Here is an 18,757-nt window from a genome sequence, read left to right as displayed (position 1 = left end):
CTTGGCTTTTTAAAAGGCACGATCTCTCCTTCTCCCTCCCTCTCTCTTGCTCGCTCGCTCGCGCGCGCGCCCACACACACACACACACACACACACACACACACACACACACACTGGGGAGAGGGGTGGGGGGAGGCACCGCTCTCTCACCTTCGGAATGATGAGGCAATGCTGCAAATTCCGCCAGTGCTAGGGCCACCCCGAGCCACACTTTGAAGGCACCCATTGCCGCTTCGACACCCACACTGGAAAAGCCCAGCCTTCAGCATCCAAGAAGCAGCTCTCGCGCCAAACACTGGCGCTGGCGCCCGGGCTGGCGCGCGCCGAGAGCGGGGGTTGGTGGGCGGCGACCTCCAGGGAAATGCGGCGCTGCCCTGGCCTCAGGTGACACTCTTCAGCAGCTCGGAGGCGCCGGGCGGGTGGGGGGATTCAATTCACCCACTGCCGGGGCGGAGCGCGCGCTCAGTTCTCTAGCGAAGCCGGACGCGAACGTGGGCTGAGCTTGGAGAATGAAAGAGGAGGCAGAGCGCAGTTCTCCGTGGTAGACTCTCCAGAAAGTTCCCGTCACAGGCTGATCGGACCTCCCAGCATTTCTCCCAGACCCGACACGTCCGCCCCTGGGTCCCCGACCGTGGAGATCCCCGCGCAGGTTGGTCTGGAGCAGCTTTTTAAAGTTCGCTTGACACTCTACGTCGGCGCTGCGTCGGCAGAGGGGGGCGCCGGGAGCCCAGAAAGACCCACCCACCCCTAGGTCGGGCCGCGGGGCTCAGCAGACCTCAGCCCCCGCCGGCCGCTCGCTGGAAACTTTGTGCCGCGCTGCGGGAAGCTCCCGGGACTCCGCGGCGCTGCAGCCAGCACGGCGCCGCCTCGGGCTGCGCTCCCTGCAGTAGCCGGTTCGAAGCTTCCTCGAAAAGAACGGGGGCGGCGGCTCGGGGGGCGCTGCTGCTACTTTCTCGCCTCCGCCCTTCTCCCGGGTGAGGAGGGCTGTGGGGGCGCGGCTTGCTCCAAGCCGACTGCCACCTCCGCACTGTACACCCGGAGCTGATCTGCAGGGTGGAGGTGTGATTACGCGAGTGCAGGAGGAGCCATAATTTTAAATGCACGGAGGAAAGAGCCAGCGAGGCTGGAAAGAATCCCGAACTCAAGGCTGCCGCTCGGACTAGAGAGCCCGGATACGCACAAAATAAGGTCCCCTCTGGATCCCAGCGTTTAAAGGACACACGCTCCGCCTTCCTCCGCCTCTCTCCCCTCCTTCGTCTCTCCTTTGCTCGGTGTGAAAATGGACCCAGGGACTCGGAGCTTTGGCAGAGATTCCAGAGAGTCACGTGGGGAGGGGGAGAATCTAGGAGAGGGCAGTGAGGGGAGGCCGAGAGAGCAACCTGATCCCCTTATTCGTCCTGCTGGAGCTCAGATTGCCTTTGTCTGGGGCGGGATCAAAAGTGGTCACACCAGGGAGGCGGGGGTGGAGGGGATGGGGGGCGGTGATGGTGTGGTCCTTCCTCACTGAGAACCTGCGAGCCTGGTCCTCAGCTCTCAATTCAGGAGGGATCCATCCCGGAGGGGGTTATACCCGCAATTCAAAGGCCCTGTCGCCTCCACCCCCTTACCCCGCCACTCCTGCTGGACTAAGTGCGTGAGGCGGACCTGATCCATCTTGCTCGTTCTGGGAACCCTCCGGTTGTCCCACCGTGGGTTTTACCAGCAGCCTTGGGAGGGTCTTGGCTTGTGTGTCCCGGGCGGGGCCTCCCACCGCGAATGCACCTTTACCTCCCGCAGAGAGGCTGTCAGTCTAGGCGGTCTCGGCGAGGTGGCTCCAGCTGCGCCCCCAAATGCCAGTGACTGGGAAGTAAACCTCTGGGCTAGGCAGATTGGGGAGCACACTTGAAGAGTGGAGGCCTTGGTTCTGGTCAGGACTGAGCGACGACAGCAATTTTTGTATGACCACATAAAAAGAGCTGGTCTTGGGTTAGTCGCTAAGCTGAGAATGGCCGCCTCAAGAGAGTTGCTGGCTGAGATCTGACTGACCCTGAGGAAAGACGTCCTGGTTCCTTTAGTTGACCTGACACGGGTGAGCGTATTGAGCGTATTGAAGGGGACTTTGTCCAAGCAGCACACGCTGGGCTTTGAAACGGTGGGGGGGGCCCACTTGTTTTCTGTCTTTACAACCATCCTGAAAGTGGGCGAATGTGCTAATGCTGTCAGCCGCTACTTGGAACACTTATAACTTAGAGAGTTGTCACTGGCAGATAACCGAGATCTATCTATCTATTACTATTTAGCCAGAGCAAAATGGGAACCCCTCACAACCTGGCACTGATTTTTGAGTTTTTAGAGGAGCCAGGGTTTTTGCAACTCACCCTTAGTCTCTCCTGGGTTGTGAGGATCTCAGGAACAGAGAATGTTTATCACCTTTGTACCTGAAACACAGAGTATTAGACGCTTATTAAACGTTTGTTGAAAGAATGGACTGAGTTAAATAGTCCCTGAAAGTAGTGGCCACATCAAGTGCAGTGGGGTGTTTTAACATCCCCTCCCCCCAAAAAGACCCCTTCCTCTTTTTTCATTTAGAAAGTTCACATTCTAGGGGTGCCTGGGTGACTAAGTCGTTTGAGCGTCTGACTTCGGCTCAGGTCATGATCTCACGGTTAGTGAGTTCGAGCCCCACATCTGGCTCCGTGCTGACAGCTAGCTCAGAGCCTGGAGCCTGTTTCAGATTCTGTGTCTCCCTCTCTCTCTCTGACCCTCCCCTGCTCATGCTGTCTCTCTCTCTCTCTCTCCCTCTCTCTCTCTCTCCTCTCTCTCAGAAATAAATAAAAAACATTAAAAATTTAAAAAAAAAGTTCACATTCTCTCATCCCATGTAACTGCTATGAAAACTCAGCTTCCAACACACTCTGGCAACCAGCTTACCACTCCTAACAGGAATTTTGTAGCCACCACTGACTGGAAGTAACTTGGACAATTTGTTCTCTCAAGAATCAATTTGATTAAAAAAAAAAAAAACACCATACAATCATGACCCTCAAAGAAGTTTCAGTAAGACATCAGTTATACTTGTGCTAAATGCAAATGTACTACTTTTTACAAAAGGAAAGGAGAGGCGTCTGGGTGGCTCAGTCAATTAAGTGTCGGGACTTCGGCTCAGGTCATGATCTCACAGTTTGTGAGTTTGAGCCCCAAGTCAGGCTCTGTGCTGACAGCTCAGAGCCTGGAGCCTGTTTGAGATGCTGTGTCTCCCTCTCTCTCTGCTCCTTCCCTATGCACGCTCTATCTCTCTGTCTCTCTGTCTCTCTCTCTCTCAAAAATAAATAAACATTAAAAAAATAAATAAAATAAAAAAGGAAAGGAGATAAAGGAAGGAGGATTGGGAGAACAGCATTTCCAAGTTACTCCCAATACATCATATGCAGTATTTCTATAGAACATCCCGCTCGCTGCCCCGCTCCAACAACAGCCTGCACAGGTGCCCACACTGGCCCACATACATTATCCCCCCCTCCCTCTCCCCTCAGCCCTAATTAGGGAGAAAGCAGATATCCCCAGAGTCTCACCCCAAGATGATCAAATAGTTGAAAGGGTCAACCCATCAGTAATATTAGACACATTTAGCCTTTTCCGTGGGCACCTAAACTGAGGTGTCAGGAAAAGAATTATACTAGCATAATCTATTACATTATGCTAGAAATTTAGTAGGCATTTTTATGCATATGGAACTAATAGTAACTAGCTTATCTCTATAAGTTAACCTCTCCAAATGAGTGCTTCATTCCAACAACCAATGCTTCCCCGGGCAAGGAATTGAGAGATCACTAGCCAGAACCAGAGATACCTGGTTCTGTAGCTTCAGTGCTCTTCACTTACACGCCTAGCCTCCACAACTTCTGTTAATATGTCCCATAGTATCTCCTTGGATTGGCCCTATTGTCACCTACTGACATTTCCCTGGCCTCGGTGCTGCCCAGTCTGGGGAACCTATTTATCAATTCCTCCTGTAAATGATAGCAAAAACAATAATAGCTAACACACAGAAGAATAACAATAGCCTAACACTGTACACTTTCACATTTAACCCTATGAGACAGGTACCATTATTATTTCCATTTAGAGGAGAAATACTGATACTCAGAGGGTTAAGTAATCTGTCCAAAGTCAGATGGCTAATAAATGGCAAAGAGTATTAGAGCAAGCAATGCCAGCTGCAAACGCAGGCAACCCCCCAAACTGTAGTGTCTTCAGACAACAAAAGTTTATTTCTCAATCACATCCTGGCCCTGGGCGTAGGTGACTTCTTGTTGCTAGGGCATGGTGGAACACATGGTATGCAGCTTCCATATATGGGTAAGAAAGTGATAAAGGGGGTATTGCAATACCCCTAAGGGCCTTAGCCCTTCCTCTTAGAGTCCAGTGGCAAGAATGAGTTATATGGCCCCAACCTAACTGCAAAAATGGCCAGGCCCATAGGGGGAAACATGGATACTTAGTGAGCACTAACTGTACTGATCTACTCCAGAGGCCCTGCTCTTAACTATCTTAACTATCCTTAGCTACACTATCTTGCCTCTTAGCAAAGCCTCCCTTGAACCTCCCCTGCTGACACTAGTGCTTTCTTGACCTTTGTTGCAACTGTTCTATTGTTTCTCCAACTTATCTTTACTTTCCTATTGGTCCACTTTATTCTCCTTTCCGTTTCTCCCTTCTGCCCCAGTTCCTCTGCTTGTCACTGTCTTCTTTCTGCACAACCCCACCCTATGCATTGAGTCTTCTATCACATCTTTCTTCTTGTACCTGCCCTGGGCGTGATCCTGCAGTGTTACTGCTTTTGTTCTGGTTTGTCAGTTTCAACATGTGACAATATTTGTTGCCTTTGTTTTCCTGCTTCAAATAGTTATACCAAAAAGAATAAATGAATAATAGAAGTAAATACTGATGGGCTCTGCTGTAATCTAACCCATCCACAAGAATAAGAACAGTAAACACATTCAAACATTTTTCTCTGCTTAACTGAACATAATTCTTTCTACAAAAATAGAGTCATAATTTACGTGCTATTTTGTAACCTGCCTTTTTTTTCCTCCCACTGAACAGTATAGCTAGACCACAACATTCTAAGCCAAATCATATTGATCTATCCCATTCTTTTTTAGAGCTGCTTGGGTTTGTATGGTATGGATACGTCTTTATATATTAAGCAAATCCTCTGTTAAGAACATTTACATTGTTCCCAGTTTTTTGCTGTTATAAATAATGCAGCCCCAAACATCCTTATAAAAGTCCTTTGTGCGCTTACCCAATTATTTCCCTGGGGTAAATTTTGGAGGCCAAAGTGCTGGGTCAAAGGGATGCATACTTTTCATTTTGATACCTGTCATTTAATCTTTGTTAATCTCAAAAGGCAAAATGGCATTTGGTTTAATACAATTTATTAACTATGTCACCTCAGGCATATTACCCTCCCTGAACCTCAGATTCCCTGCCTAAGAAATGGGCATTGTAATAAAAGTCCATTACATGGAAAGTCCTAACAGGACCTCTGTTTGCATTAAATAAAATAAAAATGCTTAGCACCATATCTGACACGTTGGCCACCTAACAGATGTTAGCCAAATGAAATACATGCATCTCTTTGCTTATTAGTAAAGTAAAACAACTTTTCTTTTTTTGTTGTATTTCTTTGTGTGTGTCTGAATGGTCTCTTTATATTTCTGCTAATAGGATTTTTGATTCTATATAGAATTATAAGAGTTCTTTATGTGTTTAGTATATTAATCCTTTTCTATGAATTTAAGTATTCCTTTACAGAAAGGAAGTCACTATCTACCATTTATTTTTGTGGGAAAGAAGAGCTTCCTTAGCAGTGTCAATGGAAAGACATATAAGACCAACCCCCCCAAAAAAGGCTCCATATCTAGAATTTTTCTTGGAAGAAAATAAACAAAAACCACAAACCTTACCAAGGTTTTTGTTTGTTTGTTTCCTTGTTTGAGCTTCCCCATTTGGGACAACCACCTAAACTTATACACTGGTTTAGTTGTAGCAATTGTGGTAGGTTGGGGTCTCTTCTTATTGGTTGATACCCCTGCATCACTGTTGTCAATTTTTTTTTTAATTTTTTTTTATGTTTTATTTATTTCTAGGAGAGAGAGAGACAGCGTGAGCAGGGGAGGGTCAGAGAGAGAGGGAGTCACAGACCGAAAGAGGCTCCAGGCTCTGAGCTGGCAGTCAGCACAGAGCCCGACGCGGGGCTCGAACCCACGAACCGCGAGATCATGACCCAAGCGAAAGTCGGACGCTTAACCGACTAAGCCACCCAGGCGCCCCTGTTGTCAAATATTTTTAATATCACCCTTGTGCCTATAGTAACAACACAGCAGAAAGCCAAGCATCAGAGGTCACTGAAAATGCCAAATGGCAACAGCAGCCAAAAGAGGAAACTGGGTCAATCTCAGCACATTTAATCAAGTTCTTTCCCACTCAGACTACACTGGGTTTTGTTTTAGAAATAAAAGTCCTATAGGACTGGACCTGATTCATCCTGCACTTTACTATTGCAAACTTACATCTAGATTTGTTTAACTTCATTTTTTATTCTCTGTATCACTAAGTATCTTCTATTTACACCTAGAATACGTGTCTATCTAATCAATACTGGTAATAAGTACAATGTAGTCATGGCAATGAGAAAAAATTACTGAAAACTTTGTAATAAACTGATTTTTTTAATTTTACTAGTCATCTAGTCACCTGGCTGAGCTGTATATTCCCTCTTGTATTTATTTCCACTGAAAGAAGTGAGAAGAGGTCAGGTATAAAAAGAAGAGGTGCAAATAAAGGAAACATGATTTCCGGATGCTCTTTGCTTTTGCTTCAGATAAGAAGCTATTTCAAAATACACACCACCTCCGCCCTTGCCCCAGCTTAAACAATGAAATATTCTGAACGGCTTATAATACAGAATGGGTTGAATAGACTGTGACTCTTCCATAAAACGAAATATTATATAGAGATTTAAAATTATAGTTTAAACATATATTTATTGACATGGAAAGATGTTTTCAAAATATTTTCAGGTGAAAAACATAGGTTATGTGATAATAATACAATGTTCCCATGCTTTTGCTTATAGACATGTGCTTTAATACATTTATACACACACATCTCAAAAGATATACAGTTGACCTTCGAACAATCCAGGTTTGAACTCTGCAGGCCCACGTATAAATGAATTTTTTTAATATAAATACAGTACAGTACTATAAATGTATTTTCTCTTGTGATTTTCTTAATAATATTTTATTTTCTGTAGCTTCCTTTATAGTAAGAATACAGTATATAATACATACAACATACAAAATATGTGTTAATTGACTATGTATTAATAGATTTCCAGTCAAAGGTGAGCTATTAAGTTTTGGGTGAATCAAAAGTTATAGATAGATTTTTGACTATGCAGGAGGTCAGTACCCCTAACCCTCATGTGGTTCAAAGGTCAGTTATACACCAAAATTTTATCTGAGATTGCAGGTGACTTAATTTCTTTTTTTAGCTTGCCTATATTTTCACATTCTTCTATACTAAATGCATATATAATTGTTGGAGGAATTTTCAAATAACAGAATCAGCTAATTCAAACTATCTTAAACTATACATGGCAATTACTGTCTGTCATAATTAGAAACTAAGGCTTTCTTTAGAAGATCTTCAGATTGGGTTCAATTTAGTACTTTAAATGATGTCATAAGGGAGCTGATTTCTTTCTTTCTCTTCACTCTGCCTTTGTGATAGACAACACTAACACTCACCCTGGATACTCACATTTCCTGGATACATGGGATTTCACATTTTTTCTTAGCCCACTCATAGTTAGGCAAGGCCGGTAACTAGATCTAGACCTGTGCTGTCCAATACAGTGGCCACTATGCACATGTGCCTACTGAGCTCTATACATCAGATTGCAAGGACTTAGAACACACAAATAAAGAATATAAAATATCTCGGGGCACCTGGGTGGTTCAGTGGGTTAAGCGTCTGATTCTTGATATCAGCTCAGGTCATGTTCTCATCGTTCATGAGTTCTAGCCCCTGTCGGGCTCTGTGCTGAGAGCACAGAGCCTGCTTGGGATTCTCTCTCTCTCTCTCTCTCTCTCTCTCTCTCTGCCCCTACCCTGCTCATACTCTCTTTCTCTCAAAATAAATAAACATCAGAAAAAAGAATATAAGGGCATCTGCGTGACTCAGTCAGTTAAGTGTCCAATTCAGATCATGATCTTTGTGAGTTCAAGTCCCACATTGGGCTCTGTGCTAACAGTTCAGAGCCTGGAGCCTGCTTTGGGTTCTGTGTCTCCCTCTCTCTCTGCTCATCTCCTCTTCATGCTCTCAGTCTCTCTCTCTCTTAAAAATAAACATTAATAAAATTTTTTATTTTTTTTAATGTTTTAATGTTTGTTTATTTTTGAGAGAGAGAGACACAGTGTGAGCAGGGGAGGGTCAGAGAGAGAGGGAGACACAGAATCCGAAGCAGGCCCCAGGCTCTGAGCTGTCAGCACAGAGCCTGATGCAGGGCTTGATCCCACAAGCTCATGACCTGTCATGAGCTGAAGTCGGCCACTTAGCTACTGAGCCACCCAGGTGACCCCCTCTTTTTTATAATTTTTAATAAAATTTTTTAAAAGAATATAAAATTTCCCATTAACTGTTATAATAATTACATGTTGAAATGATAATATTTTGAATATATTCTGTTAAACATATTATTAAGATTAACTTTACCTGTTGCTTTTTATTTTTGAAAATATAGCTACTAGAAAATTAGGTTCACTTATGTCCACTACACGTCTATTAGAATGGTATAAATAAATAAATAAATAAATAAAAATTTTAGAGTAAATTTTAAAAACTGATAAAATCAAACAGCAATGATGTGAAACAACTGGAACTCTCATATATATTGCTGGTGTTAATGTCAAATTGTGCAGACATTTTGGAAAATAGTTTGACGGTTTCTTAAAAAATGAAACACGAACTTACTATGATTGAGTCTTCTCCTTGGCAAATGTTTACCCAAGAGAAATGAAACCCTGTGTTCACATAATAATGCCAATAATTCTATTGGCTTTATTAGTCACCAAAAATATTTGGGGAACAACTTAAATGTCCCTCAACTGGGAAATAGATAAACTGTAGTATATCCATACAGTGGAATAGTATTCAGCAACAAAAAGGTACAAACCACACACCAGAGCATGGTTGAATTTCAAAAGCATTATGCTAACTGAAAAGAGCCAAACCCAAAAGCTATGTACCCTGTGATTCCATTTATATGGCATTGTTGAAAAGCAAAACCATACAGTCAGAAAATAGGTCACCAGTGCCAGGGACTGAGGTTAGGAGGGATTGACTACAAAAGGCACAGGGTAATTCTGGGGAGAGACAGAAGTGTTCTAAAACTTGCTTGTAAAAGTGATTATGTGACCATATGTACTTGTTCAAACTCACAGAACGGTACCCTAAAAAAAGTAAATTTTACTATGGGTAAATTATACCCTAATTTACAACATAAAAAACACATAACAAACACGGAAATCAGACGAACAAGCATTACCTTCAAATTTGGTAATAACAACAAAAATAATAATAATAAAGTTAGTCATGTGAGTCACATGTGGCTCCCATTATGTTTCTATTAGACAGTACTGTTTCAGACAATGGGCTGGGTCACTTGTGACCCAAAACGACTATAGCCATATTCCCTTCCCTGGCCTCACTGAGGTCTGAAACCTATGATGATATCATCATAAGATGATGGAATCTCAATAAGCCCAAATCCCTACAGAAATGTTTGGAATGAAGGCCTCTGCCAACACTCACTGGTCAGGTGGTGTGAGAAATATACTTTATCTCGTCAACAACAAAGATTTAGGGGTTGTTACTTCAGCATAACCTAGCCTATCATGACCAATGCTGCCTTCCACTCTGTCAGTTTCACTTCCACTTGGATCCAGCTTTTCAATACCAAACAATTTCTAGTAGTTCTCAGAGCTACATGCTCTTTTCTCCCAATCTACAAAGGGTTAACCCAGAACAATGTAAGAAAAGCAAGAATCTGCTTTCTCATGAACCCTAGCAAATGTTTTTCTTGTGTGTCAGTGGTCCACACTCGCTATCATGCCCATGGATTTTTGGGGGACACAAACATTCAGTCTACTAGAACCTACAAAGAAAATAAAGACTCCATGAAGTAGTAATTACCAAATACATTCTCTATAAGGGAAAATTCAACAGAATGCAAAGAATTCTCCTGAAGGCATCTTATTTTCAGCATAGTCTTTCCAAGACAACACAACTAGGAATCAATATTACTGAATTCAAGCCTCCTGATGTATCCTGGCTCCTTATGCCCCACCACCACCATTTTTAAAGGCCTCAGGGCAGAAATGACAAAGAACAACATATTCTACCTTCTCAGAAGCAAATTCATGACTTGGAGATTATTTTCACCGCAGTCCAATGATAGTGGCCTTCACAAAACATGGAAAAAGAGGCCATTATCTCATGGATCCCAGGAAGTAACACCTAGTGCTCAGTCTAACTTCTAGGACTAACTGGTTGACTGACTTCAAATAAGTCATTAAAAGCTCTTCTAAGTCCTCATGGGTAAAAAGGAGATAATAATATTTGGGATTTATTTATCAACCTGGGTTGTTTTGGGTCTTAAATTAAGAAAATAGATATGAAAATCTTTTGAAACATTAAGAGCACTATACAAGTATAAAGTATTATTAAGAACTTTTGGCTCGGTCAGGCATTTTTATGTGCAAGGCAGTTTTAAGACTATGAGTAATCATCCTGTAGTAATTGGATATGTAAATGTTCCCAGAGGTCTACTTTGGCAGGCTATTCAGATAAATCAAAACTGATGATGATGATGTTGATGATGATAATAATATTTCTCTAATCGTGAATGAGAAGGAGGAAGCAAAGGTAATGATCTCATTCCTTCATACATGGAAGAAGACTAAGTACACTTTTGGTGTCTTTATTTTTAAAAGACTTCTGGTGATGATATAATAAGAGCTGTGACTTTTACTATCAGTGTGAATTGGCTATGTTTGCTCATTCTAATCCATTAGCATTTAATTTTGCTGTTTTTCTCTCTTATCCTACAATCATCTAGTAACAACTGAGTTGCAGTAAGTCTGGCTTTGTTGCCTCTGGAGTGATTCAATCTTAAAATGATTGTGAACTTGGAAAAGACAGGGAAAAACTGGCTATAGATTCTCATGGGAGTCCCCTGGCAGACAGGCAGTCCTGAACTTGCTGTGATTTTTAGAAACGTATAGAGTTGAGAAATATTTCCCCTGTGGTACAAGACTATAGTACAAGACTAAAAGAAGGGTGGAAAGCAGACATTGAAGACCCATGACCCTGCGTCTCTTAATATCTTGTTTAGAACCAAAAAGTATATGGAATTTGAAAGTGCCTCAGAGATGGGAGGATTTTCATATCTCCTTGAATTAGCACTCTCTTTATCAACTTCAGTTTCTGCCCTTATGCTTTTTCTCACCAAAGCATATCAGCATGAATCTGGATCAATGATGCATCAAACATGGCATCAGTATAGAAAAATTTAACTTGCAGGAGGAGTTAAGATGATGGAGTAGTAAGTGGACCCTGGGTGTATTTCATCCCTCGAACACAGCTAGATCAACATCTAACCATTTTGAATACCTAGGAAATCGATCTGAGGATTAGCAGAACAATCTGCATAACTTGAGGGAGTACACAGAAGGTACATGGTGCTGAGAGGTGATTTGGGGGAGAGAAGAGCTGTGGTGCTGCAGAGGGGAGGGAGCTATTTTTATAGAGAGGAGAAAGAGGAGGAGAGATAGCAGCACATTGGGTGTAGGCAAGAAAGCACTCCCTCTGAAATCAGCTAGAAAGAGTGAAAACACACACAGGGGACTGCACAAGAAAACTGCTCCCAAAAACCATTGAAAGGGGGAAAAAAGAGAGGGTTTCAATACTGACAGTTTTTTATAAACACTGTAGCACAGAGTCTGAAAGTTCAGAGGTCAGCCCCCGGTGGTGCTCCAAAAGCAGACAGCTTGGTCTGAAGATCTCCTGGGTCATATGGGGAGGATTCCTCTGCTTGAAGTGCATTTGGTAAAGATGATAAAAGATGATACAGCCTCTCCGAGGGCAAAAGACTCAGAAGCCACCATCAAGCTTCCACATTTACCCATATAGGAACAAAGATGGTGGCTGAGAGCAGCAAACCCTGGCGCTGGCTGTGTGTTGCAATTTACCATAAGCTCTGAGCTGCTGCCACTGTGCAATGGCAAGACTGTTTCCTGGGACAAGCCGTCCCTGGCCAAAGCGCAATGGGACTGTCTCCAAAGAAGGATACTTCAAGGTCTGAACCACAGAGGTCTCTGCAGTGTGGGATTTTGAAACACAGCTACACCTAGATAAAACTCCTGGTATGACAGCTGAGACATAGACAAGGGAAGGCAGGGAGCTGACAGAAGCAGGGGACAAAGAGGCGTGACTAATCGCACATCTGTGAGGGTGTGAAGTTTCTGCTCTGGAGACTAGAGAGCCAGCTGAAGCCATTTTCACCATTCGCCCACCAACACTGATCAGCTCTAGGGAGTTAAACAGCTGCCAACAAGTGGAGAAAGGAGCCATTACACCAAGTCCCAAACCTCCTGTGCCCTCCCAGGCACATCTCCACTAGGGCAAGTTGGCCTGAGAATCAGGCAGCACACCCCTTCCCTAGAAACCAAGCACAAATCCCTCCCAGGAGCTTAGTCTATTGACCAAAGCCTGCTGCAAATTTTCAGCTCTAGGGAAAATTGGATCTAGCTTGATTTGGGTTTTTTTTGCTTGTTCATTTGTTGCTCATTTTTGTTGTGGTGGTGGTTGCTCCTGTTTTTGTTGTTATTGTTGTTCTTTTGTTTCTTGGATACGGAAAGAGCAAAATTTTTTATTTTTATTTTATTTATTTTTTTAATCTCTTAATTTTTTATTTTTTTCTCTCTTCTCTTTTCCCTTTTTTCTATCGAGATTCTCTTAACACCTAGGATCTAGCTTCCTTTATTTGGTATTTTTTAATCTTTTAATGTTTATTTCATTCTATTATTATTATTGTTTTTTTTCCGCCAAAAGGACAAGATGGAAGAATTCACCTTAAAAGAAAGAATGGGAGGAAGGGATGCCCAGGGATTTAGTCAATGCAGATATAAGTAAACTATCTGAACTAGAATTTAAAATTGATTATGAAGACATTAGCTAGGCTTTAAAAAAGCATAGAAGACATCAGAGAATGCCTTTCTACAGAGGTGAAAGAACTAAAATCTAGTCAGACCAAAATTAAAAATGCTATAACTGAGATGCAAACCCAAATGAAGTCCATAAAAATGAGGATGGATGAGGCAGGAGAGCATTTAGCAATATAGAAGATAAAATAATGGAAAATAATGAAATGAAGCTTAAAAGAAAAGGGACACAAAAGTCAGGGATCATGAAGGAAAACTCAAGGAACTCAGCGATTTATTAACACACAATAATATTTTTATCTTAGGCATCCCATAAGATGAAGAGAGAGAAAAAGGGACAGAAGGTTTATGTGAGCAAACTATAGCTGAAAACTTCCCTAATCTGGGGAAGAACACAGACATCAAAATCCAAGAAACACAGACAACTCCCATTAAATTCAACAAGCTGGCCATCACCAGGACATATCATAGTCAAATTCACAAAATACACAGATAAGGAAAAAAATCCTGAAAGCAGGAAGGGAAAAGAAGTCCTTATCCTACAAGGGAAGACAGATCAGGTTCACAGCAGATCTGTCCACACAAACTTGGCAGGCCAGTAAGGAGTGGTGAGAGATATTCAACATGCTGAATGGAAATACATGCAGCCAAGAATACTGTATCCGGCAAGGCTGTCATTTAAAATATAAGGAGAGCTAAAGAGTTTCCCGGACAAACAAAAGCTAAAGGAGTTTGTGAGCACTAAACCAGCCTTACAAGAAATTTTAATTGGAACTCTTTGAGTGAAGAAGAAAAAAGAGGCCAAAACAACAAAGACTAGAAGGAACCAGAAACACCAACTCTATAAGTAACACAATGGCACTAAATTAATATCTTTCCATAATCACTGTGAACGTAAATGGACTAAGCTCCAATTAAAAGACCTGGGGTATCAGAGTGGATTAAAAAATAAGATCCTAAAGACACCTGCAGATTTAAGTGAGGGATTAGAGAATTATATATCATGCTAATGGACATCAAAAGAAAACCAGAGTAGCCATACTTATATCAGACAAACTAGATTTTACTAAAAAGTCTGTAACAAGAGATGAAAAAGGGCATTCATTGTATCACAAGTAAGGGGTCTATCCATCTAGAAGATAGAACAATTATAAATATTTATGCCCCCAATTTGAAACACCAAATATATAAATCAATGAATTATAAACATAAATAAACTCATTAATAATAATACAATAATAGTAGGGGACTTTAACACTCCACTTACAGCAATGGACAGATCACCTAAGCAGAAAATCAAAAGGAAACAATGACTTTGAATGACATACTGGACCAGATGGACTTAATAGATATATTCAGAACATTTCATCTTAAAGCAGCAGAATACACATTCTTTTTGAGTGCAAATGGAACATTCTCCAAAATAGATCACATACTGGGTCACAATCAGCCTGCAACAAATACAAAATGGTTGAAATCATGCCATACATATTTTCATATCACAGAGCAATGAATCTTGAAGTCAACCACAAGAAATAATTTTGAAAGCCCTCAAATATATGGAAGTTAAAGAATATCATACCAAAGAATGAATGGGTTAACCAGGAAATTAAAGAATTTAAAAAATACATGGAAGCAAATGAAAATGAAAACACAACAGTCTAAGTCTTGGGGATGCAACAAAGGAAGTTCTAAGAGGGAAATAAATTGCAATTCAGGCCTATCTCAAGAAGCAAGAAAGGTCCCAAATATACAACATAAACTTACAACTAAAGGAGATAGGAAAGGAAGAACAAACAAAGCCTAAAGCCAGCAGAAGGGAAATAATAAAGATTAGAGCAGAAGTGAATGATATAGAAACAAACAAACAAATAACCAGTAGAACAGATCAACAAAACTAAGAGCTGGTTCTTTGAAAGAATTAACAAAATTGATAACCCCCTAGCCAAACTTATCAAAAAGAAAAGGAAGCCAAATAGATAAATCATGAATGAAAGAGGAGAGATCACACTAACACCACAGAAATACAAACTACTATAAGAGAATACTATGAAAAATTACATGCCAACAAATTGGGCCATCTAGAAGAAATGAACAAATCCCTAGAAACTCACAAACTATCAAAAGTGAAATAGGAAAAAAAGATTATTTGGACAGAATCATAACCAGCAAAGAAATTGAATCAGCAATCAAAATTCCCAACAAACAAGAATCCTGAGCCAAATGACTTCCCAAGGGAATTCAACCAGACACTTAAAGCAGAGTTAATACCTATTTTTCTCAAACTGTTCCAAAAAATAGAAATAGAAGGAAAAATCCAAATTNAAGCACTCCCTCTGAAATCAGCTAGAAAGAGTGAAAACACACACAGGGGACTGCACAAGAAAACTGCTCCCAAAAACCATTGAAAGGGGGAAAAAAGAGAGGGTTTCAATACTGACAGTTTTTTATAAACACTGTAGCACAGAGTCTGAAAGTTCAGAGGTCAGCCCCCGGTGGTGCTCCAAAAGCAGACAGCTTGGTCTGAAGATCTCCTGGGTCATATGGGGAGGATTCCTCTGCTTGAAGTGCATTTGGTAAAGATGATAAAAGATGATACAGCCTCTCCGAGGGCAAAAGACTCAGAAGCCACCATCAAGCTTCCACATTTACCCATATAGGAACAAAGATGGTGGCTGAGAGCAGCAAACCCTGGCGCTGGCTGTGTGTTGCAATTTACCATAAGCTCTGAGCTGCTGCCACTGTGCAATGGCAAGACTGTTTCCTGGGACAAGCCGTCCCTGGCCAAAGCGCAATGGGACTGTCTCCAAAGAAGGATACTTCAAGGTCTGAACCACAGAGGTCTCTGCAGTGTGGGATTTTGAAACACAGCTACACCTAGATAAAACTCCTGGTATGACAGCTGAGACATAGACAAGGGAAGGCAGGGAGCTGACAGAAGCAGGGGACAAAGAGGCATGACTAATCGCACATCTGTGAGGGTGTGAAGTTTCTGCTCTGGAGACTAGAGAGCCAGCTGAAGCCATTTTCACCATTCGCCCACCAACACTGATCAGCTCTAGGGAGTTAAACAGCTGCCAACAAGTGGAGAAAGGAGCCATTACACCAAGTCCCAAACCTCCTGTGCCCTCCCAGGCACATCTCCACTAGGGCAAGTTGGCCTGAGAATCAGGCAGCACACCCCTTCCCTAGAAACCAAGCACAAATCCCTCCCAGGAGCTTAGTCTATTGACCAAAGCCTGCTGCAAATTTTCAGCTCTAGGGAAAATTGGATCTAGCTTGATTTGGGTTTTTTTTGCTTGTTCATTTGTTGCTCATTTTTGTTGTGGTGGTGGTTGCTCCTGTTTTTGTTGTTATTTTGTTTCTTGGATACGGAAAGAGCAAAATTTTTTATTTTTATTTTATTTATTTTTTTAATCTCTTAATTTTTTATTTTTTTCTCTCTTCTCTTTTCCCTTTTTTCTATCGAGATTCTCTTAACACCTAGGATCTAGCTTCCTTTATTTGGTATTTTTTAATCTTTTAATGTTTATTTCATTCTATTATTATTATTGTTTTTTTTCCGCCAAAAGGACAAGATGGAAGAATTCACCTTAAAAGAAAGAATGGGAGGAAGGGATGCCCAGGGATTTAGTCAATGCAGATATAAGTAAACTATCTGAACTAGAATTTAAAATTGATTATGAAGACATTAGCTAGGCTTTAAAAAAGCATAGAAGACATCAGAGAATGCCTTTCTACAGAGGTGAAAGAACTAAAATCTAGTCAGACCAAAATTAAAAATGCTATAACTGAGATGCAAACCCAAATGAAGTCCATAAAAATGAGGATGGATGAGGCAGGAGAGCATTTAGCAATATAGAAGATAAAATAATGGAAAATAATGAAATGAAGCTTAAAAGAAAAGGGACACAAAAGTCAGGGATCATGAAGGAAAACTCAAGGAACTCAGCGATTTATTAACACACAATAATATTTTTATCTTAGGCATCCCATAAGATGAAGAGAGAGAAAAAGGGACAGAAGGTTTATGTGAGCAAATTATAGCTGAAAACTTCCCTAATCTGGGGAAGAACACAGACATCAAAATCCAAGAAACACAGACAACTCCCATTAAATTCAACAAGCTGGCCATCACCAGGACATATCATAGTCAAATTCACAAAATACACAGATAAGAAAAAAAATCCTGAAAGCAGGAAGGGAAAAGAAGTCCTTATCCTACAAGGGAAGACAGATCAGGTTCACAGCAGATCTGTCCACACAAACTTGGCAGGCCAGTAAGGAGTGGTGAGAGATATTCAACATGCTGAATGGAAATACATGCAGCCAAGAATACTGTATCTGGCAAGGCTGTCATTTAAAATATAAGGAGAGATAAAGAGTTTCCCAGACAAACAAAAGCTAAAGGAGTTTGTGAGCACTAAACCAGCCTTACAAGAAATTTTAATTGGAACTCTTTGAGTGAAGAAGAAAAAAGAGGCCAAAACAACAAAGACTAGAAGGAACCAGAAACACCAACTCTATAAGTAACACAATGGCACTAAATTAATATCTTTCCATAATCACTGTGAACGTAAATGGACTAAGCTCCAATTAAAAGACCTGGGGTATCAGAGTGGATTAAAAAATAAGATCCTAAAGACACCTGCAGATTTAAGTGAGGGATTAGAGAATTATATATCATGCTAATGGACATCAAAAGAAAACCAGAGTAGCCATACTTATATCAGACAAACTAGATTTTACTAAAAAGTCTGTAACAAGAGATGAAAAAGGGCATTCATTGTATCACAAGTAAGGGGTCTATCCATCTAGAAGATAGAACAATTATAAATATTTATGCCCCCAATTTGAAACACCAAATATATAAATCAATGAATTATAAACATAAATAAACTCATTAATAATAATACAATAATAGTAGGGGACTTTAACACTCCACTTACAGCAATGGACAGATCACCTAAGCAGAAAATCAAAAGGAAACAATGACTTTGAATGACATACTGGACCAGATGGACTTAATAGATATATTCAGAACATTTCATCTTAAAGCAGCAGAATACACATTCTTTTTGAGTGCAAATGGAACATTCTCCAAAATAGATCACATACTGGGTCACAATCAGCCTGCAACAAATACAAAATGGTTGAAATCATGCCATACATATTTTCATATCACAGAGCAATGAATCTTGAAGTCAACCACAAGAAATAATTTTGAAAGCCCTCAAATATATGGAAGTTAAAGAATATCATACCAAAGAATGAATGGGTTAACCAGGAAATTAAAGAATTTAAAAAATACATGGAAGCAAATGAAAATGAAAACACAACAGTCTAAGTCTTGGGGATGCAACAAAGGAAGTTCTAAGAGGGAAATAAATTGCAATTCAGGCCTATCTAAAGANAATAAATTGCAATTCAGGCCTATCTCAAGAAGCAAGAAAGGTCCCAAATGTACAACATAAACTTACAAC

At 41.1% G+C, this 18,757-nt stretch overlaps 1 protein-coding gene across 1 annotated transcript in view; it reads right to left on the bottom strand.

Annotated features, from left to right (window-relative positions):
* FRAS1 (Fraser extracellular matrix complex subunit 1) overlaps positions 1-226 on the bottom strand; it is a 423,467-nt gene extending 423,241 nt beyond the window's left edge. The window contains exon 1 of the mRNA XM_077770550.1: positions 151-226. Coding sequence (XP_077626676.1) covers positions 151-226 — 76 coding nt within the window. The remainder of the gene's footprint in view (positions 1-150) is intronic.
* Between the last annotated feature and the right edge of the window lie 18,531 nt (positions 227-18,757).

The sequence above is a fragment of the Crocuta crocuta genome, unplaced genomic scaffold (genome assembly GCF_008692635.1).
Source record: "Crocuta crocuta isolate KB4526 unplaced genomic scaffold, BGI_CrCroc_1.0 scaffold236, whole genome shotgun sequence".
In the NCBI taxonomy this organism is placed as follows: Eukaryota; Metazoa; Chordata; class Mammalia; order Carnivora; family Hyaenidae; genus Crocuta; species Crocuta crocuta.
This window is presented reverse-complemented; position numbering and strand designations above follow the sequence as displayed.